The sequence below is a fragment of the Pimephales promelas genome, chromosome 23 (genome assembly GCF_988280905.1).
Source record: "Pimephales promelas chromosome 23, fPimPro1.hap1.1, whole genome shotgun sequence".
Lineage (NCBI taxonomy): Eukaryota > Metazoa > Chordata > Actinopteri > Cypriniformes > Leuciscidae > Pimephales > Pimephales promelas.
Genome location: NC_142791.1, coordinates 9810752 through 9835867, shown reverse-complemented (window position 1 = coordinate 9835867; position 25116 = coordinate 9810752). Strand labels below are relative to the sequence as shown.

The 25116-nt window shown below is 39.5% G+C and overlaps 1 protein-coding gene across 1 annotated transcript in view; it reads right to left on the bottom strand.

The window, feature by feature from the left end:
* Window positions 1-644: 644 nt before the first annotated feature.
* Window positions 645-25116, bottom strand: part of pcdh1a (protocadherin 1a) — an 86150-nt gene continuing 61678 nt past the window's right edge. The window contains exon 5 of the mRNA XM_039676990.2: window positions 645-3053. Within this exon, the coding sequence (XP_039532924.2) occupies window positions 2680-3053 (374 nt within the window). The 3' untranslated portion in view covers window positions 645-2679. The remainder of the gene's footprint in view (window positions 3054-25116) is intronic.

Here is a 25116-nt window from a genome sequence, read left to right as displayed (position 1 = left end):
CAAGAACAGTAAACGGTTTCTACCAATTATCTTTGGAATTCATGCTCAGCTCGTCGCCTGCTCGACACCACGCACGGGGGAGAGAGGATGTGGAGAGCTATGTACAGAACGCTTTCTACGAGATGTTTACCACAAACACCAGTTTTCGTTATTCTATGAAGAAAAGTCTCGCTCTAAGGATGAAGAAAAGACTCCCTCGTTCGTTACGGTCGTCTCGTCACATCCAGACATCTAACAGCGAAAGAGCACAAATCTAAACACCAGTTTAAAAAACAACCACGAGAAGTGGACATTCCTCCGTCCGTCCTCCGGCATTCTGGCCTGGAAGGATTCTAGGAGACTAGCCTTAGAATTACTAGGAATAAAGAAAAAAAGCCAGAGTCGAAACCTGCAATTCAGACTATCTGACTCAGTCTGGCATCCGAGTGGAGGAAGGTCAAAGCCTGCTTCACTCAGAGTTTGAATAGATGAAAGCCTTTAAGTGGTGGCAGAGTTTTGTGGTCATCTCTATCTTTTAGCCGTGTTAAGTCCAGGTCAGCGATCTCACACGTTCGCCTGGGCAGAGTGTGGTTTGCAGTGGAGAGGAGGGAAAGCGAAGCTGGGCTAATTACACTAGATCATGACTCTCGTTGGATTTTTTCCCCCCCCCCCACCCCTATCAGAGTCACTAAATGGCTTCGAAAACAGCATAATGTGCTTTCTTTCCTTAGGGCGGGATAATCATTCCCCTTATTTAATCATGGCTACGTCCAGTAATTTCCATACGTTTCAGCCTTAATTATTCGTCGAGAGGCGCTGAAGGCATTCGCGATGAGGTAAGTGCAGTGAAAAAATGCGACTCGCTTACACAATTGAAGCTTTTGAACTGGGATCTTTTCCGTGATCTGTGCTTCCTTTTGGGGGGCTGGAGTATTCGCATATGCCAACTACACTACACTCATTACTCACCCTAATTAAGGAAATGCCCATTGCAGAACACCTCTTCAACTCTCCCGGGCAGACACACACACGCTCGCCCAAGCACCGGGATCTGGGCGGGTACTGTGCGGCAGCAGGTGAGGAAAAAGTAGTGAAGTTGAGGCGCTGCAGTAGTAATGATAATGTCCATCAGATATATGGTCCTTGAGCACAATAGATAGTCATTGTCAAAATGGTCCCCCAGAGATTCTCTCAAACATGGAGGGAGACACAGCTTTAGAGCAGGTTAGATAGTCAGCACAGTGTCAAAGAAAAACCAACCCGAAGAAATACCCTAATGATGGAGGACAAAAAACAAAACAAAACAAAAGTGGCAGAAAATATGGTGATATGATCGTTTGTAACATTTGTATATTTTTTTTCTTTTCTTTTTTGATTGTGGAAAAAAAAAACATGCACAATTGACATGCGAAAGACAAGACAGGATTATCAGTCTAATTTGTCCATTGTGATTGTTATATACAACTGTTTTAAGGCATTATTACATTTGTTCATCAAACAAAGTCTAAATAGGACAAAAAGGTTTAAAATCTATGTAAACCAAGGACTGTGAATATGCAATTTGATGGAGATGAGGCGCGTCTGTGGATTTCACATACCATCGAGTTAACGGAACGATACTGATAATTTGAGGGGAGGCAGGTGGTCTCCTCCTCACTGAGGCTGTGCTGTGTGAGCCGTAGGCGTCTCCGCGAGTGCCAGGCAGCGATTGCGGTACACCGTGGGAGTTCAGGGGAGATTCACAGTGCCAAAAAAACACAAGTTCTGCCACATGACACAAAAGTATGCACGGCACGCGGATTCTCTTCTGTTGAGTAGCGTGTTAATGTGCCAGAAGCCACATGTGTTACTTTTCGTGACAGTAGGTCCCCTGACGCACAAACGCACACACCGGCATATGCTAAGGTCTGTCATAGCGAGTTAATCGCTGTTAAACCCACCGCCCTCCCTCGCCAAACGCACACTTGCACACAGACTATACACCGGTTTCAGTGTGCACATGGACACACAGCACCGCAGGTGAGGATCTGGGTCCTAGGCGGGGCTCGCTCCAATCCAACAACTGGCCATTGCAGACGTTCAGACCCTCAAAAGCAGCAGTATAACACACATTTCAGGTGTTCAGGCTGATTTAGATGTAACTTTTGACCTTTTTTTTATTTTATTTTATTTATTTGTATTATTTTTCAACTCAAGCCGGATAGTAATATTCATATATACACCATACAAATGTATTTACAGCGTTTTACATGTATAAAGACTGCTCTCCTCTGAGGACAGGATCAAGTAAAGAGTGTTAGACACTCTATGTGGCTCAAGATCCTTTTACAGCAGTATCTCCTGCCCACTACAGCACTTGGTAATCTAGTAAAAGAACCCATGAACATTCTGTAGGCTAGCGAAGCTAAACGTCGGTTAGTCACGTAAAAGTATTTATCGGTTGTTTTTAATGGTATGCAAAAAAAAACAAAAAAAAAAAAAACGGTACAAATAGTTACAAAAGAAATAACGTGTTAAAAATGATAATAAATAGATGCGTGAATGAATAAATAAATAAAATAAATAAATCTACTCTGATGACAATAGCGTATTTTTCCACTATTCAATTGATATCCTGTCGCAGATCCGATGTTCTCTTTTCGCAACCGTGTCTCTGTAACTTCTGATGTGTGTCAATCACAGATGGTGGGTGTGGTTATCTCACAGGTATATCTCTCTTTTCGAGGCGTGATTGGAGGGGGGGCTGGTGGGCGGGAACTCTGATGTCACCCTCAGAGGCACCTCCTCTAGTGGGGCGTGGTCACTGGGGGTGTGGTCACTACTGGAGTAGGCACTACGGGAAGGTGGGAGGCGTGGCCTGTTCTCCTCTCCTCCCAACCTCACGCTCCCATTGGCCAGGCGTCCCAAGCTCCCCCTCTCCTGATAAGGCACAAACGTGGACAGTTTAGGGGGGTTGCGTGTCTTGCGGACGGGCGAAGGCTGACCGGGCATCCAACAGGCATCTGAGTGACCGAGCTCGCTGCACTCCTGGCTGCAGTTTCCCGTCATGGCAACGTCAGGCAATGAGCGAATATCTGCAAGAGGAAGGCACACACACAAAAAAGCAGTCTTTAATGATCACAGTAAATTATTTTAAAGAACAACAAATCAAAGCTTGTTTTGATACGCTTGAGTTAATGTCTACTGGGTGAGACACTGGAGTTCACCTAGCATCAAATGCAAGCAACTAACAGGGAATACACAAAGAGCTGCCAGTAGTTGCTATGCACTCTGGTGTGGTTGCTATGTGAGAGACAGTTGTTGCTATGCACAGTGCTGTTGTTATGTACTGCACACTGGGGATTCTTCAGTGGCTACTGTGGGTCAGATTTGTCTGGGTTGATGTGAATGGAAATGGTTTCTTCAAAGTGTTGATATGTCGATTGGTGGTTGCTGCTCTGTAAAAAAAAATCATAATATGAACTTTTTTTCTTTTGTCAAATCAACTTGGTTTGGATGAAATCATATTTTGAGTTTTTGTTAAACCAATCTCCTTCTTAGTATTAACTCATCAGTTTATGTCCATACATAAATGGAAGGGTGAAAGTGCAATTAACTTTTCACTGCATTCACGACCCTTGGACTGCAAACCCCTGACATACATGTCTTGAATATTTATGTACTTATACACATCCAGCCACGCCTGCATTTGGTATCCTATTTCAACGCTAAATGAGACCCATCAAGGCCCCTGAAGGAAAATTCAGGTCTAAGGCTTATTGATTGGCAGGTCTGAAATTAGTGAGCCTCTGATTGCTATTCATTTTCCATTCCGCTGTTCCCTAATTAATTAAATAGGGCCGAGACCCAGTGACCTCATTCCCAGTGACAGAGCCACACACAAAGCTACATTAACACACACATACCACCCCGTAATCCACCAACCACATGTGCTCTTTCTCAGGAGCTGTTCGCTCCGTGTACATGTTCCTCACCCCTGTGCTTTCGCACCAGAAGTTCTCAACCTAAGTCTTGATTTTATTCTTCTGTAATTGTTACTCTAATATCAGGAGAGTTTTATATCGTAGTATCACGACAAGTAGAGATCCATCCGCGCTGGATAGAGATTTGGGTCGCTAAAGACCCGGATATGTAATAATGATTGGCGACACATTCATGCATTTAAGGGGAAAAGATAATACTTAAAAAAAAAAAAATGTATTTTTTAATTTATTTGGATAAAATCATTTTGTTTTTATTCAATAAATACATTAAAATCTGATCATTTTAAAAATACAGGAAAAATATCTGTTTAGACTGCTTGAGGAAGATCCCATAATAATTTTAAATGGCTTTAGACTAGTAACAATAAATGTGATACTTTATTATTTGATTAATATAAAAATTATACATTTAAAAAATAATAGAATTGTATAGAAATGTAATTATAAAACGGTTAGTTCCAATCCTTGATTCTGATTGGTCTGATTGCTAAACAGAAATCCACATTAGCCCTTAGTAACACTTCTGTACAGGGCAGGCACCAAGGGAATTAATGAGTGACTGTGCCCTCCCCATCCAAACCTCCCTTCCTTCCCAAATGCGTGAAATGCACATATGGTGGTTGAGCGGGGTAAAAGTTAGGCTCGTTTTTCACTATCACCGGACCTTTGTTTTCCCTTTACACTGTTCTGTGATCGGTCTTACAAAGATATCAATAGCAGGATTAGTTTTCAACCATTGTATATCGACATGATTATTATTTCAAAATCGTTAATGTGTTATTTATACCTGAGAATACTTTGGCACGCGTCCACAGTGTATGAGAACGTCTGGCAATTCCACCAACTGTGGTAAACGTAGCCTATAATTTATTATTTAAAAGTACTTTTAACATTTTAAAACAGATATTTTCAAATTCCAAAGCTTGTAGAAGGTTACTATTAGTAAGACTGACTTACTAGGTGAAATTGTGCCAATACCTCCCCTCATGTATTTATAGTACACGATTATTTTTATATTTTTATAAAGGGTTTTTGGTGACTTAAGGCGGGCATACACTGTGCGATGTCTGTGCGATTTCAGCAAGGTACCTACTCACACTGAACGAGTAAATCGCATGCGATGCAAAGCCAAAGTTCAGGATTTATGTGCTCACACTGTACGGTCCGATCGTCGAGCTGCGACTTCACTGCTCACACTATACGTGTAATATCTGCGATAACCCCCTGGATTGCGCCTATTTACGTGTATGTATCCAGAGATATTGTCAAAACAAGCATCTGCAATCAGTATCCAGATGATTTAGTATTTTCAATTTATGCATTTAATTATTATTATTATTATTATTATATTATCATTATTAGGGGAGGCCTATAGGCTAATTTTACTATTAAAATGATCCGCTATTTGCCACGCAATATTTTCACAGCACATAACCAACGTGCTGTGAGGAATATTAATCTTACTCCTCATTAAAAATTGTCTAAAACATTTAGGTCGATTACAATGAATTATATACATATAAAATAACTATTAACAGTCTATAATATGTCCGAACATTGCCATTATTAATCATCAATGAAAATTAAAAACAGGTTTATTTCAAAAACATTGTTTGACAAAACAATAAAAGAGGTGTTACATATCAGGTGGCTTGAAGACGGTGGGTAATATTATCCATTTTGCAACACGAACTGGAGGTTAAGCAACAGTAATTTGTAGCTCGTTTTTATTTTAATTTTATTTTTGCTGCAGATGAAATGGTTAAACTTCTGTTTTCGCGCAGGCGCAGTGAGGGAAAAAACACTGAGTTTAGGGCAATCGGTTCGTAGCTTTGCTTCAACTGTGCGATATAGTCACGAGGAGCGACCAAAATTTCTGACATGCCAGAAATTCATCCGACCATCCGATTGTCGATCGTGAGAGGTTAATCGCCTCTCGTTTCTCCCTGTACACTGCACGAACACTGCACGACAAACAACGCACGACAAAGCTGAAAATCGGTCCGACAAGAAAATGAGTCGCACGAGTCAGAATTCGGCTCAAAATCGGACGAAAATCGCACAGTGTATGCCCGCCTTTAGCCTACAGGTGAGATGATGCATTATTCATCAGTGTGTATAATAAAGGTTGTGAAATTAATGCCTAATATAGTATGAACTCGACTTTAGTGCAGCAAGGATATTCCACAGCAACAAGATAATTTGTTAATGGTCATAAAGCGCGAGATAATATGCAAGTACAGTAGCTAAACATTTCATAATTGACAGCTGTTTTAAGACAGAAATGTTAAACAAAAACAAAAAAAAATCAGCTACAATTTTGACTAATTTCACAATTTTTTTATTGAAAATAGGCCAAAACAATTTACATAATGTTCATGTGTGAAATTCAAGGTCTCTGGGAATCTAAGCTGAAAGCTCTGCCATCATATGTTACTTTTCACATTTTTTCTTCATTGGAAGTGTGCGATTTTGTGATTGTGATTTTGATTTTTTTTTTTCTCATATTGTCTCATATCTGTGTAAAATCACAGATCTAATTACCTTGTGGCATTTTGTCCTCAACAATGTTAAAGGCCCAGTGGCCTTGCAAAATAAAACCTCAAGGTGTTTATTATAAATAAAGACAGTAACTTTTCCCTCAGCTGTAGGCAAAGAAGCGTGTTTCAAATCAGTGCTTCTCCCGGGAGACTAGCGCTAAATGAATTCCATATTTTAGTGCAATCTACTGTTTTAAAAGAGGAAGTCACTCATCTGCATTTGTGAGAAAATCGAGCCGAGAGATCTCACAATCATAACAGACAGATATGCATTTGTATGCACTAGATTTGGTATTTGTTCAAAGGTTTCATGCAATTTATAGGATGCTTTGTATTTATTTGTGAAATATCATCAAGGATCATTTATTTATATTTGTAAAACACACTATTGGTTACTCCACTGCATTTTCGCTCAAATTGGCTTTTGCAAATTGCTTTCTGTTAGTTTCGAGTTTTCCATTACAAAGCAGATCGAGTTTGTTTGCAAAATGCTGGATTTGTTTGCTTAATTTTGGCACATAATTCGCTCCATAATAAAATCAAATGTGCCTTTTACTCCAATCTGCCTTTAGCACAGTTGCACAGTTGTATCCTAAAGCTAAGGTCAATTATTGAACTGCATTACAAAAAGTGAAAACTACATAATCCAAACCATCAATTGGGAATCAAATTGCATGTCTTATTTACAAATATTTATCGTTTATGGAAGCAGAATCATCAAGGAAGCCTCAAAAGCACTAAATTATGTATGGTTACCATTCCTATTCACACATATTTTGGGGAAAAAAAGGTTGCAGAAGGGTGAGAACATCTGATCTGCACACTCTGCCTGCCATGTTACCTTTCTCACCACTTTGGATTCATTCTCGCCATGCACAGCTCCAAACTACTTCATCTTCCAGAGACAGAGAAAATGAAAAAAAAAAAAGTAGTGGAGACCCTTATATGTGCAAGAGATCTACAGATGGCAGCCCTGAGGCAGACGCGGGGCCCAGGGGACGCACCTCCACTGGCCTTGAACATCTATGCAGCTTTAATGCACTCATTAAAAAGAGCTCTGTAAGGCTCCACGGGCACAACATAACTGACAGTTCTCTCCGCACAAAAACACAGAACTGACCCCACCAAAGAGAGACTGCCGCACTAACGTAGGCTTCAAAAAAACTCCCAATAAGCAGGAGCCGACATGGTCAATACATCAAAGAGGTCTGGAATAGTGTAAAAGAGGGCGTTTACTGGAGGAGGAAAGAGGCTTTATATCTCACCAAGCGGAATAGATCAACTCGCCCCTCTGGAACAAACACATTAGAGTCCTGAAGTCCTGTTTGTGTGTGTGGGAGAAAAAGTGTGTGGTGAACTCGGAGAATAATCAAGTGTGTGTGCTAGAGGCGCAACGTGTGTGTGTGTGTGTGCGCGTGCGATTGATAGGATATGCGTAGGATTGTGTGCATGTGTGTTAAATGGCGCTACTGTCTGTGTTTGTGAAGTAAGAGTGTTTGTGCAAGAGAGATGTGTGTGCTACAGATGGTGTCTGAAAGGTGAGGTGTTGGGAGGGTAGAAATGTGTGCGTGTGATATTCTTGTAGGCAGGTGTGAAAACAGTTTTTCTTTCATCTTATTGCTTCCAATTATTATTTTTAAAATTGTGGAATAGCCAAACACTTGTTTATAAATGCAGATTTATTTTTCTAATCTTTCTGGAAGTTCTGAAAAGTGGAAAAGAAAGCATGGGTTCATGGTAGATGTGAGCATGTTAAAGAAGACATGGAATCCAAACTTTCCTAAATGTATCTGTTCTTATTGTGCATGATTGATCAGTGCACATTTTTAAAGACATTTCTTGGACGATTTCATCAAAACAGAATAATAGCTTTGCCTTTCTTCAAATTGGCAGGGAAAAATAAAATCACACCCTGATATTTCATGATCCGATCCTGGCCTTCTTGCTTTCATTTGGAAAATGTTAAATTAAAAAAGTATTTACGACTCTTGAGTTCTGATTGGATGAGCCACATTTGAAGTCTTTTTAAAACAACCATACACAACCTACAAATTATTTAATTAATATGCTACATTTGGTATGTTTACATGCACTAATTAACATCATTCGGAATAAATCAAATCTGATTTCAGATTCTGAAAGTTCTGTTTATGAACCCTAAATGTGGCAAGCCGATTCACGTACTCGTTTACATGTGGATTATATGTATTCCGACATAAAACTTAAAACGTCATATTCAGAACATTGCAATTATGCCACCGGAGCTACGGTGACTATACATTACATTTTTTTTTTACATTAAAGCAGCATTCTGTTATTTTTTTAATTTTGCTCTCGGGGTCCCCCTACAGTTGGGAAACAGTATTGTTTTCTACTACTGCTGTAAAATCTGTCATGGTTACACTAGGGAATACACGTGTGCATTTGTCAAGTTGACAAGTGATACTCAGCGAACTCTGCAGAAGGAAGGAGTTCTCACATCTTGGGCAGACTGCTAGCGTTGCATGTGAAATGTCTTCATCCCATGTACATTGGCATATTTTTCAGAATGTCTTTTTTTTCAAACGTCAAAAGACCGCGTAGCTCACGTTTACAAGCCAGCGTCTTTATAGTAACGTTAGCCTATTGTCTACTGTTTTACATAAGGGATATGCTAATTCAATTCAATGTTTGTTGGTAGATAATAGCCATGTCGTCAATATTATAATATCAAGCTGCCATCGATGAATCTGCAAATATGAAAAATCGATTTGCATTATAGTCTGAGGCAAGACACTTTCACCAGAAAAAATACGTAACAAATATAACTATCAGCCTGCAGACATTGGATAGTTTTCCTGACCAATTATTTTGTCCATCTAATCATGTATTATTTACTTGCAAGAATGTAGCCCCTACCAAACTCATTAATTAGTATACTTTCACATCTCGAGCTGGCGCGAGCTGCCCGCTCCGGCTCTACAGGGATGCCTGAGTGTCTTAAGCGCCCTCAAAAGAAAGCAATGCAGTCTACATTGGATGCGGCAAGGTGCGAAGCTACACAACACATTACAAACAGTAAATTGATCGCCCGCGCGCTCTGTTTCTGACGCACTTCATATTTGGTTTTACTTGCTGCTTCAGCCATGAAAACATACAGAGGTAAAAAAACAAAACGCTCGTTGGGCTCTCGCATCGGAATTTGAGGAAGTGGGGGAAGTGATGTATGCCATCGAATTTTGTAGTTCTTTTTGTGCTCGGGTTCCTACCCGCTCCCCAAAGTTACAGAGTGCCAGTAAAAGAATTTTACGAGGTGGCTAATTCGTAACAATTCATACGACCTCACTCGTACGAATTAGTACGATTTTGCTAAATGAATTGAATTCGTACGAATGACCTACTCCTTACCTCGCGCCTAAACCTACCCATCAAGTGGGTTTAGAAAAATCGTACGAAATACGAGTGAGGTCATGCGAATTAGTACAAATTAGCCACTTTTTAATCATTCTTCGAATTCGTACGAATTGGTCGTGAGATAGGGTAGGACCTGTCATTCAACCTATTGTAAGTCAATGTACCATATCAAGGGTTTTGAAAAAATATTATGAAGGTTGAAAAAACGACATAGTGACATATTTGTCAGAAGAGGGTTTTTTTTTTTATAAAATATTTAGCAAACATGCAGTCTCCTCCACTGACCAAGGCATGAGTAAATAAACAGGTTTGTAACCTTATCTAAAGCGATTCACTGATATGTAGGCTATCTTAAATTAATATCTTAATAGCCTACTTACAGTACCATAAATCCTACTCTAAAAGCCCTTAGGTCATGCCAATAAAGCTTTGATTATATAACTTTATTTCTGGAGCAGAGGAATTTTATTGGATGTTCATTTTACGGAAACATTTTAGGCTTTATATTTTATTTAGGTTTAATGGGCATAATAATAATTTATAATAAATAAAGACACAATCAGTGAATCGATTTAAAAGGCTGTGAGATGGATGGATACATTTTTTTTTTCTTATTTTCTCTGCACATGTACTGTATGTTTACATGTACTTTAAAGGTTTTATTCAGCTGGACTAAAGCAATAATTAATCGTTTTAAAAAGTCAAGTAAATGCTTTAGTCAGACTGAAAATTTCAACTTCCACCCCTAGATTATGTGATTGTACCTCGACTTTGGCATTAATTGTCAGATGATGAACAGATATCTCGATTATGACTGCCCTTCAAAGTGTTCTTACTTTAATACAAAGCTTCGAGTAGTTCAGTTGTTGCTACTTATATAGCTTACTGAAATGACATTCATAAATGTCATTCATAAATGTCATTTCATATCTTAAAGTAGTGTGTGTTTTGATGTTTGCTGTGGTTGGCATTGCGAATGGGCTTTGGCCCACACTTTGGTATTCTCTCTATGCAACAAAAGCTTAAAACCATCCAGGTTTACAGCCTTAATCACAGCACACAACCTGGAAGAGACCAAAGGAAAAGCAGAAAAAAGGAAAGATGAAAGAGCACAAAAATGGTAAACTGCGCACTACAGGCACTTTGCCGTGACCACCTTAGCATGCAAAACTTGCCCGTCCTTTCGTTTTAAGACACATGTAAGGGTGGGTTTGCAGTGTTCTTGCATCAGGAAACCAGTGGGATGACTGGTCCCGTGGATCTGTGGCAGGTTTCCTCTCTTTCTGATCTCCAGCCGAGGGGTAGCGGGGAGGGGGAAACGGGCATGTTGCTCTCCGTGAGATTTCACAGAACACCTCCTGTTTGATCCAGCATGCACACTTTCTAACGTACCCTCAGCCTTTTGCCCTCTCTCGGTCTCTCTGATCCTCTTTTTTTCCAGTGCTTTTGGCCAATGACTCTCTCTCCACCTTGCTTTTCTCCTTTTAGTCTCCCACCCCTTCCCTTTCTCTTTTACTTTCTCTCCAGTCTGCCACATTTTCCCCTCCTTTCGTTACCCTCCCTCCATCCTCTACCTGCTGCTTCTGAGTGCGCCGCTGTGCTCTAATCAGCTGGAAATTACAGCCCAGTTCACGGAGAAGCCGGGCAGATGAAAAGAATCTGTCTGACTCCCCGATTGTCCACGGTTTTAATCAAATGTGCAAAATTCTCAGGTAATTATAAGAATCTATTATCAGAAATCAGGTGCCCTGTGGTTAACCACGAAAGAAACAATGATGTCTGTATTTCTGTAATAATTTGTGGCAGCCGTCTTCTTGCTGAGGGAAAATGACACAGCTTGGTTTTGCCTGACATGCTGAGGTTATTATCAGACACAGAAGCTCCTCTAACAAGCTGGCACTGCTGAGTAAATCATGTTCCTCTCAGGAGCAACCAGGAAAGACAAAAGAAAATGAGAGAAATCAGCCGAGAAAATAACACAAAATAAGACAGATCTTTCACATAACGGCAAAGGCATTCCAAGAAGGGTACGTATTTAAGAAGCAATGATGGCAAATTTTCAGGTGCTGAAACCTTATGGATGTTTATTATCCCAGTTTTGTTTCAGTGACGAGGACACTTCTGCTGCTTCATGGCCGTATAGGTTACACAACTCTTCGTATTTAGAGCGAGAGGGGCTTTTGAGGGCACAGCAAGCAACATTTTAACCAACTGATCATGTCTACAAAGACTTCAATCTCTACCACCTCAGTGTGGGGCTTTTGTTACGCTAATCTCGGCCTCTAAATTTTTCACTCCGGAAAGTAAAAAAAAAAAAAGATTTCAAGGAGGAATTGATTCATTATTGAACACAGCGCTACTCTATTTTTGTACTTGTAAGAAAAAAATGTGTTGATTGCAGCTCGGTCTCTGTTTTCCTCCTGTAGTATTCGGTGTGCTGTCACAAGCCTTTCCGTTTGAGAATGAATAGAATGGATGAGAAGATTCTTCTAAAAGATCCTTTCATGAAAGAAGAAAGAGAGAGAGGTTGGGAAGTGGTGCGGCCATTTTGATGAACTGATTAGCAACTCGCTTCTGCCAGGTCCTCCTGGTGGAAGCAAATTTTGGACTAGGGATCATTTTCCTCTTGGCTCCGGAGCGGCGCTGCTTGGCTGTGGCATGTCCTGGGTTTTATTATGGTGATTGCTGGCACTTGTAAGGTCATATTTGGCTTTGATGCAACCCACTTTGGCGCTATCAGTTTGCTGTTGGATTATGGGGTAACAATTAAAGTCTGGCTTTCTGGTGTGTGACTGTATAATCACAAAGCATTAGAGCATGGAGCGAATGGGCATTGGTGTGTATGGCCACATCAATAAGTGCAAGGTGAGGCGAGCGTGTTTTTTTTTTTTTTTTTCTGCGGATTTACGACATATGTTTGACTGCAAGGACCGTGTTGCCTACGGCTTGCTGGTGAAGATGGAGAGTGGCCGCAGTGGACTTGCTCCTCTCAGCACTGCTGAAAATAAGGAAGTACATGTCAGAGCCACACAGCTCCGCTCCCTCTAGTGCCATCCATCATGGCAGGCCAGTTCAGTAGTTAGAGAGCGCTTCGCTGGCTCTCTATATGTGTGTGTGTGTGTGAGAGATGGAGGGTATGAGCCCCGGGGTCTTTTTTGCCTGTTTGAGCAGCCCAACTGGGGTGGAAGAGGATTTGGCTGTAAGCCAGCAGTCTCTCAAAAGTGCCCATTGCTCTACCTGCTCTAAGAGAGCTTTTCTGGGCAAGGCATTTCGGTGCAGAAGTGCTGCATGGGTTTTGATGGTGCCTAACCCCTTCTTGATCATCTAATGCAGTGTTTCTTAAACCTGTCCTGGGGACCCCATTGCACATTTTGAATGTCTCCCTTATAAGACACACCCAATTCAAGTCTTGCAGTCTGTACTAACTGCACAGGGCGTGTCCGAATCCACTTTTGCTATTTTAATGATGGGGAAAATAGTCGGTGTGCCCGGCGCATGTTCTAAAAGGATTGTCCCTATTCTCTTAAAACGTAAAGGATGTGTTTGGGCGTAACGTGCAATAAACCAATCAGAGTCTCATCTCCCATCCCCTTTAAAAGCCAGTTGTGCCCACGCAAAGGCGGATTTGCTATTTACATGGCGGAATTTGCAAGCGAAAATACTGAATGCGTCTCCAGAGAGAAAAAGGATCTGCCCGTGCACAAGCAGACCATGTATGGGACAAGCTGGATTTAACCACATCTTTATGTACACAACAATAATCTTTTGCATTGTAATCCTTTTAATTTTTAATAGTTGTTATTTTTGTGTGCTGCTGTGCATCCCTTTGTGTGTAATAAGCAGAGTGTATGCGCTTTGTGCACCTGCCTGTAGGTTCTAGGGGTGGTTAATCTGTCTGATTTCCCGATTCGATTACGATTATTGAAGTACCGATTCGATTACAGTCGATTTTTGATTATTACCGATTCTCGATTAGTGATTGATTTTCCATTTCACAACAGTAAATGAAAATACATTAGACCAACATATTAGCAGCAGCAACATTTTGGTATTGATTGCACTTTATATTTGTTTGATATTCAATGAAATGATGGTTAGTGAGGACATGCAAACATGCTTGTGGTCTACTATTTAGGCAACCCATTATCTTTAAATATTTTTTTTTTTCCAAAAGCAATTGTGTTGCATTATAAGGCACCTGGTTCTATTAATTGACAGCATTAAAATGCATTTTGTGATTTGAAATGAAAATCTTTGAAGCAAGTTCGGGGGACTTGAAGGGCACCCAATTCAGAGAATCACCCAGAAATTCAAAAGAACAGCATTTATCTGAAATAGAAAGCTTTTGTAACATTAAACAATACCGTTCAAACGTTTGGAGTCGGTAAGAATTTTTATTAATTTTGTTTGGGCGAAAGAAAAAAGAAATCTACACTTTTGGTCATCAAGGATACAATAAGTTGATCAAAAGTTACAGTGAAGACATTTATAAGTAACAAATCGGTTATCTGAATCTTTTGTGTGTGTGAGTATAAATACTTTGCTTTAATAGTACAAAGTAATGACCCATAAAGAATTAACGTACAATATATTTTATTAACATTGCAAAGAACCAACATAAAAAATAAATGGGTGCCTCAACTAGGAGGGTGTTTGGATCTTGCGCCATCGCCTCTCTGTTATGTGCACGCCACAGACGGTCCGGCCACTGCACTTCCATCTTTCGCGTTCCGTCTTTCGCGTTCCGTCAATATTACGTTATTATAAATGTATATACATTTTTTTTTTCGGAAAATCGTTTTTTTGACATTTGTGAATCGATTCAGGATCACCCACGTCTGCACCGCGATGCATCGAAGAATCAATTTTTTTCCCCCCACCCCTAATAGGCACACATTACTAATGCACCAAAGTAGTGACGTGACAATGCGCCTGAGCACATCTCGTCTTCAGACCAGCACGCCCATGGGCGTACAAATGGGCGCAAATGCATTTGCTATTTAAACAACAGTGGGACGTGAAAATGATAACTGCGTTGGGCTGAAACTAGCAAAAAACACTTGTGTTGTGTGTGGTGCCACATTGCACCGGGTATAGGATAGGGCCCAATGAGCTGAATCAGATGTGTTAGATGAGGGAGACATGTAAAATGTGCAAGTTTGAGAAGCACAGATCTAATGGACTCTTTTTATATTTCACTGGGTTCTCAAAAGAAAAAAAAAATCATCATAGTTGGCTAACGTCTATGGTGGTGAACGGAAGCTACTAAATATATCATTCTTGAGTTACCATTTGCTCAAATAGCAAAAGAAAAAAAAAATATATGATAGCGTTTCTCTGACTATACAGAAAAATCCATGCAGCAGTGGTATCCATTTTTCTCTAATTTAAAGGGATAATTTACCCAAAAATTACTTTAATTACATCACTCACCCTAATGTCATTCCAAACCCATTAGACATTGGTTAATCTTATAATCACAAATCAATATATTTTAAATTAAACATTTCTGTCCCTCCTTCAGGTAACCAACAATTCCAAAGATCCAAAAAGGTCATAATCAAAATTTCATTTTTATATGTCTGTGTTTTGGTTACTTGGACTTTCAATGTAGAAACAAAAACTTGCAGGCTTCTTGAAAAATATCTTAATTTATATTAACATAAGTGTAAATGATGAACTATCCCTTTAAAGCCAAGCACAATTGTAGTGTTAAATGAAGATTATTTTATTTAAAACTGGCTAGAATTACTATGGTTAGATTGCATAATCACAAAGTCTGTGAAAAGGGTCCATTGGCTTTGCTCATGAACCCCCTCACAGGGACTGCGGAGCTCAGATATGTTGTTTTTTCCTCTTTGTTTTGAGCTAATCCTCTGTCCGGATTCACGTCATCACATCTCATCAGCGAGTGTTCTGCAAGGTCAGTTCGCTACAACTGCGTATACGAACACTGTTGAGTATTTTTATGAGCTTTTTTAAAATTATCCCCCGCGTCTCTATAATGTCTAACAGTTCCCCTCACTCATCTATAATGTCAACTTCCCCAACTTTGTGTGTTATTTATTGGGTTATGTTGTGCTATGTGTATTGTAATGTTCTCCATCTGTCAGATCATCAAAGGTGTTTATTGTGTGAGCAATGCACATGGCAGTATAATGGGTTTCGCATCTGATTAGCATACAGGCACACACACATTCACAAGAATACATCCTAATGTTCCCAGAGAGCACGCTCAAATCGACCGCCCACAAAAAGAATATTGAATCTATTGAATGTCGCTGAAAAAAAAAACTGATTGAAGCACCAACATTTCAGCTTTACGGCTGTTTATGAATTAACTAATGTCTCAAACCAATTAAATAAATCATAAAGGAATGATATATTATTGAACTTTCATGCTGGATTAAACAACTTCTGAGCAGATCAAGATGGAATTTGGATAAGGGATGAATTATATGTAGCATGAAGATGAGGAATCTTGCCGCAGTGGAGGCGCTTTGTAACACCGTAGTTCGATATACAACATCCAGCCAGGCCTGTCAGTCCACATGATGTAACTTAAGGGAAAAATTGGGCGTTATTTGCTGGAAAATGAGCTAGGAGCAGGCGAGAGGTTTGAAGGGGCTTATTTGCGCTTTATTGTAATGTGACATGATGAGGGTATAATCAGTTTCATTGAGGCGCAAAACGAAGTCTGATGTTGACGTTCCGCGAAGGCGATAATCATCTAATTTTTATCTATGATCAGCTCACATTGCCGAGACCCCATCAACCCCTAAACCCGCCGCTGTACTTTGAATGATCCACTTTGTCCTAATGACAGATGTTATCTGCACCACTTGGGCCAGATCGCCCCGTAGTCATTATATACAATCCTGGGTAAACGTCGGAGCGATGTGTGAATGGAGGGCTGAGTCAAAAACTGACTCCTAGAGAAGAGGGAGAGAGTAGATGCACATGCATCTGAATATATCCTGCAGATAATATTGGACCACAGATGCTCCCTGTTTATTTTAGAAAATACATAATTTCAATAAATTACTTTGTTGAAGTCATTCGTATCTAAATCTTGGCGCATTCCTTTTATTCTGTTACGAGCTGAAACGAAGAAAGCAGAAAGTGCTACATTGAACTGGAAGATGCCCTTTGGTTTGGTTTTTAATGCATTGAGCTTTCAGGATAAACAGGAAAACGAATTAAATAAAGCAAACATTTCTTTATTTTTAAAAAGAAAAAAAAAACATGTTGAAAAGGAAGTCTTCAACCAATTCCACCTACATGTAAAATAAACTACTAAAGAAAAACTAAAAGAAAATTGCAGTGAATACAAGCATTTCTACCAAGCAATGAACATGTGCATTTGTGATTCTATGGGTGTGAAGTTTCTGTTTAGCTATTTTATTCAGTTCGAACTATGGCTTTCTTTTGATTGTAAAATAAATAAATAAATAAAAAAACTTCTCTGATACATGGAGTTAAAAGAAAATATCATAATGTCACCTCATGCCAAAAGGTTACAAAACCTGCTGGTCTAGAACCAACACATAGCATGAATCATCTACAAACATGTTCATTTGCATTGTGCAGTGAGTTCCAAGTTAAGCTGAATTAATATACTGTAATGGCATTCCACAATGCTCACTATAACAGAAAATCATTTAGACTTTTCTGTTAAAAGATAATATAGAATGATTATTAATAATAATAATTAACAAAACTACAGATACAGCCACAGTTAATAACTAACCAATTTTCTTTGTAAAGTTCAAATCTTTAAACTAGTGTCATGACCACGCAAGGCTGGTAAACCCTGTTGCTTTCCCATGATAAAGGCCTGTTCACACCAAGCACAACTATAACTCTAACTATTATATTTGATTCACTGTTCTAATTTTATGAGAATAAAGAAGTCCACACCACTGCTATAACGATAATGACACAGAGGAACAATATCAGTAGAATCATTCGCAAAACGATTTTTTTTCAACTGATAAATGATAAAAACATTATCATTCAATGAGAATCCATTACATTTTATCAATCAAGAGTTTGAGCATTAAAGTGGCAGATGTGAGTTCTCTTTAAAGTAATCTTTATAGTTACGACCTTTAGAGTAGGATACTATAAAATAACTAGTTATATAATAATAGTTATTTTTTTAAATTAAAATACCAAACAGCCTCATTCACTTTTCCTTAAAAAAAAGTGATGAGTTAATATGAGATAATAGATGAGATGCTTATTTTAACCAGAACACTCCTTTAACCCTTAAATCCAAGAATGTTTTGAAAATCCGCGACCCGGATCTCAATCTAACGCGGATGGATCCGTATTCACGATCTCAAACATATTGTCAAAACTATCATTTATCAACTACTTCTTGACAGCTTCTTCACCAAATCCACCATCAAGTGACAGTGACACTAATATCTGATTGTGTTCAGTTCTTGCTCTGCAGTATATCGGTGAACCATTTCAAGTTTTCCTGATGATGCTTCCTATTCTTTTTTTTTTTTTTTCCTGCCAGCGGACACTGTGAGTCATCAAAGATTATTGTTGTGCAAAAAAATCCTTACACTAGAAGAATTTCTTGTTATATTGTTTACAATGAATTAATTGAGTAATACTAAAAAGGTTTATGTCTAGCTTTAGAGGAGGAGGGTAGTGAATGACGTTCCTGGACTCCAAATACCCGAAGTATGCACGTAAAGCTACACTGTGTGATTTTTACCCCCATCTAGCGGTGAAAAGTTATATGACCATCCAGTGAATATTAGTTTCTGTTCCTCTCAATTCCGATTTCATTTTAACTCCTACGGTGGCCAATGTAGCCCAAGATTAACCTGGCTTCCAGTTCGACGTTGTCCATGAGTGTTAACTCAAACGTAAACGTGAAAGGCGAAGCTTGAATTAACGGGTATGTCCTTCTTTGGCTAATGTACATTCAAGATGGAGGGGCAACACGGCAACCGACATTAGAACCCCTTACCCGTATTTATTTTCAATGGCATATTATACACTCACGAGAATAATTTATTACTTGAACGAAGTAAATATACATTAATGAGCACATATATTTTTGAAAGAACTAAGTGTTTTTAGCTAAGAATAAACTAAAAGAGTTACACAGTGTAGCTTTAAGTGTTCAACTGTGCGTGATCCACTCTCTCGATCTTTCTGCAGTCTGTTTTCATTCATCCAAATCTCTGCAACACAGATATATCTGATCTCTGGTTGGATATTTTCTTTTTCCTGCCACAGCCCTGTAACTGTAAACGGCACAGTACAGAACAATAAAGAAGGTAGAAAATGAATGATAGCACAATGAGCACAATAGCTGTGCTGGAACCTACTGGCATTAAGGCCAGCGAACCGCTGACAGCTCGACTCTGGAGGGTAAACAGAACCAGGACACATTGTTTCACCCCTCCCCCCTCCACCTGAAACAACCACCAGAAAAAAAAAAAAAAAAGAAATACTGTCTGAAAAATCCAGAGCATCACATGCGCCTCTCTCCTGTGGGGAAGGTTGAGCAGAGAGCAGAGAGCAGAGAGGCTGGCTCGGGCCTCTGCAATCAATTCTACTAACAGGCAGGGACTCTGACAAGACCCAACGCCATCTGTCTGAACAGAGCCGTGCCCCGCGTCGTCACGCCACGCTGGCACCCGGGCAACAGCCCAAGCTGGCACCCACAAGACAAACAAGCCCCCTCAGACTAACACTCTGTTCTTCAGTCTGTCCCTCTCACTTCCTCTCTTTCAACACACACATTGTCACATACAGAACAAACAAAGACATGTCATCTTTGGTACACCCAACAAACTAGCGAACAATCACACACAAACACAAATCACTCACAAAACAAGGCCGAGATCCGAATGCGTCGTGCGATTGAACTTGCGAAAATGAGCTCGGGACACAATGAAAAATTATTTCATTAAAACCCAGCGCTTGAAACTAAGAGAGAAGCTGTCAGCAGAGTTCAAAAGACGTGCTACATTATTAGGACTTCATAAGGCACTGAAACATCACAGGAACAAAGAAGAAAGAAAAAAAAATCACACAGCATTGCTAAAGTTCCTCATCATTATGCAAATGCCATTTTATTCCATTTTATCTCTGTCTCTTTTTCCACTCTGGCCATATGTGCTGTGGCTCATGTTGGGGCTTCAAACAGAGGCTCAGCCAGGCCACATGCAAATACCCCAATCTGGGGATCAAACAGCCCAACCCGATCGTTCGACACGCTGTGGGCTCTGAGATCTGGTCAAACGTCACCGCTGACCTGTGTAAAACTCCCAGGGAGCTCTCGGGGAGGAAGCCTGTGCACTTTACTCTCCCTTTGGGACCTTACACTTGGCGAGTGAGTGCTTGTCTTAAAGAGTACAGAAGCAATCTAACACGAGTAGGACCCAATATTAGTGACTTACAGACAAACCGTTCTGACATTCGTGTCTAATGAGCCTTTAAAAGCGTTTCTGAGAGTCAAATTATTCAAGACGCACACACGACTGGATTGTCGTTAGAAAACTGCGATATTCGATACAAAAAAAAAAAACATGCTTGATAGTTCCTTCATAAATCAAAATTAGCAGCCCTAATCAGAGTCAAACAACCACTTATCAGGAAGGAATGATTCATCAGCGTCAATCCCTCCTCTTTTTCCTTCTCTCTCGAGTGGAGGAAGCGAATTGGAAGCCGCGATAAAGAGAAAATCAGCATTTGTGAGCATGTCATTGTTCGCTGGCTGTCACTCAGATTGCCTACATAAATGAGTTCTGTACACCTGGCTCGTCCAATCAAACGAGTCCAATTAAGAGAGAAGATTAAAACTCTGAACCTGTTATGGAAGACGTCCTCACCGCTAGCGCTGTCAGTCTTGAAAAATCACAATCAAACCTTTCAGCACTGGAAGGGCCTGTACGCATTAGTCCAGAAATCCTTATTTTGGGTGGCCTCCATGTGGCTGTACTAATAATACAGAATAGCATCTAGAGTAAAGCACAAGCTGTTATAGCACTCTGAAATTGTGTTGTCGCCACTGTAGCTTCTATACAGGCGAGATCATTTGTAATAAATTTACTGTAACTCAAGCAGATGGGGCCACATACGAACACACTAACAGCTGAAAACAACCACTGATGAGATCTTCAAGGAAAAAAGTGTCCCGTCGGATAGTGTAGACTTTTGATTTCATGTTCATTTTTCATCATAACGCTAATATGATACTAATAAGCATTAGCCAGCACTTTAACTAATGATGCTCATCAATTGTAATAATGTCCACGACGATGACAGATTTATTAAAAGATTGCATTCAATGCAACTAAAAAGGCTGACAATCATTCAGTCCAAGGGAAGCGACGACTTTTTCCTGTTTATTAACTATGGAGTCTTAAATGATTTGTAATTAACATTAATCTAATTATTATACAGCGCTGTATCATTTATCTGCCTACATATGGTGATGCAGCAATGCAAATTACTCATTGCTACATAAATATGTATGGCTGCTTGGGCAAATGTTCATTTAACAAAATCAATGCTTTTCTACAGAGTTGGTTAATGGGAAGTCTTTAGCGATGCTCTGTAGCAGGGCAAAAAAAAATAAAAAATAAATAAAAATGAAAAAAAATTGCCTCCAATTTACAGGGACCATTACACTGAAAAAAATATTTTTGTTTATTGGATTATGTTATATTATATAATGGCTATATATGTATATATATAATATTTTTCACATACAATTGCAACAGGATGCGGCATGAAAACCCAACTATGAAACCCATTCATTTCAATGGCTTGCACTGCGTGAGGACGTTTTGTTGCTTCGTCGACCAAAGCACAAGCGGATCTAGCTAGACCGGAAACAAAACAAATAGGCACGACGCCGCACACACTCGTTTGGGCTTGCGAGTCGGCCAAATAGTTGCTTAAAGTTACGTTTTGAGTGGATGACGAACACGAGATGCCGAGCTGATGGCCAAGCACACACACACACAACTGATGCAAATTCTCCACCCCCTTGTAAATATCAGGACCTCGTCAGTATTTTTTTCACCATTTTATTGATGGACAGTGTTACATTGAGAGATTATTTGCTCCAAGTGAGAACGTTAGTGTGAAATTGAACACAGTATATGGCAATGTTGTTTTCAAAAAAAAAAAAAAACATTTGCACAAAACAAGCCGATCCACTTTTCCATGTTGATAAGAGCATTGAAATGAGAAAAAAAAAATAATGGGACAAAAATAAATCAAGTGGCAATTAGAATAGATAAAAATGTGTGAATATTTACTATTAATCGTGAGTTAACTATGACATTAATGCGATTAATCACGATTAAATATTTTAATCGTTTGTCGTTTCCGGGATGGGAGGCGGGCATGCTGAAAAGAACGTTAAAGACAGCACTCTCTAGCGTCAGTTGCTAGTGTGCCTCTTGAGACCAAGGGAGTGAGGTTTACTTACACAGCTCTTACTAGCTGGCCTCCGTTACACTTACCCTCCTAAATCTCACTCCCATCCGGGTCACGGCACCAACTTAACCCCTCCGGTTCTACTTGCACCGTCCTCTCCTAACAAGATGTGAAGCGGTGTTTCCAGGATGGGAGGCAGCAGTGCTAACAAGGATGCTAAAGACCACAGGCTCTAGCGTCAGTCGCTAGTGTCCCTCTTTAGGCCAGAGAAGTGAGGTTTACTCACACAACATTTACAAGCTTGCCTCCATAACACTCACCCCCCTAAATACTCACTAACATCCTGGTCACAGCACTAACATAGGTGTTTCCACCACGCGTGTAACGCTAAAGGCATTAGTCTTCCAGTAATAGCGTGACGTTAATTGGGCCAAGCAAGTAGTTTTGCATAATAAATAATGCATAATGTATGGTAACACTTTTATTTACAGTGTCCTTGTTTCACTTTACATGTACTTACTAATAGATACAACAGTACATCTTAAACTAACCCTAAACCAAATCCTAAAAACCTAACTCTAAGTAAACATTGTTAATTATTATTCAGAACTTGACTGTACTGTATAATTACACGGTCACAAGGACACCTTGAAATAAAGTGAAAGCTAATTTATTTTAAGCCTCATTTAAATAGCAATGATGTGTGTTTATATACAAAAAGTATGTTTCTTTATTTAAATGCAGTGCAGTGCTACTTTAATGCAATTAGGGCCTAGTTAAACTGGATAGCGGATGGTTAAAGGGATAGTTCACCCAAAATGATGTTGTGTTTGGCTGGGATCATTTTTATTTTTGGGCAATCAAACCCTTTAATTCAGGGTTTTTCACTTAAATAGTGTGAACAATTTGTTTTTATTTATTTTTTTTTTATTTATTTTTTTTTTGTGGATTTGCACCACAGTACGTTAATATACAAAGGAAGATCAGGGAAACAGTACAGAGCAAAAAGGACCTGCAACCCAAAACCAGAGATAATGTTAACGCCAAAATGAGAACTATAGAAATCAATAGTAAAAGATCATGTTACATGAAAATCAAATTGTGTATCACAGATCTCAGGAAGCCCGTCTGAGCCTTTTCTCTAAGGAGAAAAGCCTTGAGCAAAAGAGAGAGCCAGATTGAAAGAGAACAGAGAAAAAAACGAGATCCAAAAACAAGGGGAAGACAGAGAGTGAAAGAGAGACAGCAAACGATACACAGACTCAGTGAGACAGGTAGAAAGACAGAAAAAAGGGGAGGGTGAGGGCAAGAAAGAGACCACAAAACAAAACATTTTCCTTCCACTTAATCACTGAATCCCAGAATTTAAGACCATCGCCCCTTCTCTCCCCCACTATACCACCAAATTACATCATACACTTCAATCTGATCCAGGATCAAAGAGGAATTGCGCGGGTGCCATGGAAACACACTTCAAAGACTTCCTCTTCCAGCATCGAGTGTAAACCTCTGCGACTGACTGGTGTTCGCACAGAAGAGATGGCGGGTTTTGTTGACTTCTTAAGAATAAGAATATGTCTGACAACTGCCTGAGCTCAAATTTGATATTTACTGATGGAACGATATAACTCTGCTGCAAACTGCGTAATGAGAACTGTCAAAAGTGTAAATTCTTGCATTACATTGATGTTAGAGAGAAGTCTGTAGCACAAAATAAGACTTGATTAGCATGGGCGTCACTGTGCTGGTTGTGATGTCACAAAATGGCGTCGGCTTGTCTCATGAATATGAACAATATACACAAACAATGCAACATAATCTTGTACAGTTTTAAAGTGGTCCACTCACCTCGCCACATATTTGATCTGATCTGCCACTGTTGTTCCTGGGATTTTGCAGGACAGTGGATAAGTGCAAAAATCAGCAATTGAGCGGTAACTGACTTTTTGGTCCAATATTCTAACTGTGACTTCTAATCCACACTAATACATCTTTTTATATCAGGACTGGGTTGATATTTGCTTGCATTTTCTCTTGTGATGTCAGTAGAACGGATGTAGCGATTCGCTGAAAAGCTGCATATTAGAGTGCAAGTCTGAGAGAAAATGCTGCTGTCACTTTCCACAACTGATAAGAAACACAACCAACATACAGCAGTAAAAATAACACATTCCAGCCCCTTATTGTTGCTCATTACAACACACTCTTACCAAACAAATCCATGCTGAAGAAATTGGAGATGTGTTAGATACATCCCTGCCACAAGCTTTCAGAAAGTTGTATAAAACATAATGCAAATCGCATAAATTACCTCTGTTGTTGTTTATTAAAGCAATGAACCATGTAAAGCCGCGGTTTACAGTGAATTTAGAACAGCTAAGGGACGTTTTAGGTGCGAGAATAAGCGGAATGGCTGCCAAGAAACACACAAACGCAGTGATGCAGTAATACTAATGTAATGAAGTCACGTGTACGTTTGTAAAGTAATTTTCAGCAGCTTTGAACACAGCTCATCCAATCAGCATCAATGACCGGAACTATCTGTTTTATAATAGGTATTATTATTATTTTTTTTAATTCTGCATGTTACAGCTTAAATAATTTACTTAAAAAATGTTGGGTTGTTTTAACCCATGTTTGAGTCAAATATGGATAAACCCAACTGTTGGTTTAAATTTTTAAATTACATTTTAAACCCAATGGTCCATATTTGAACCAAACATGGGTTGAAACCGCATGGAAATGAATCTAAGAGAACACTCGCGGGTGAAAACGTAAAAATATTTTATCGGATGTGC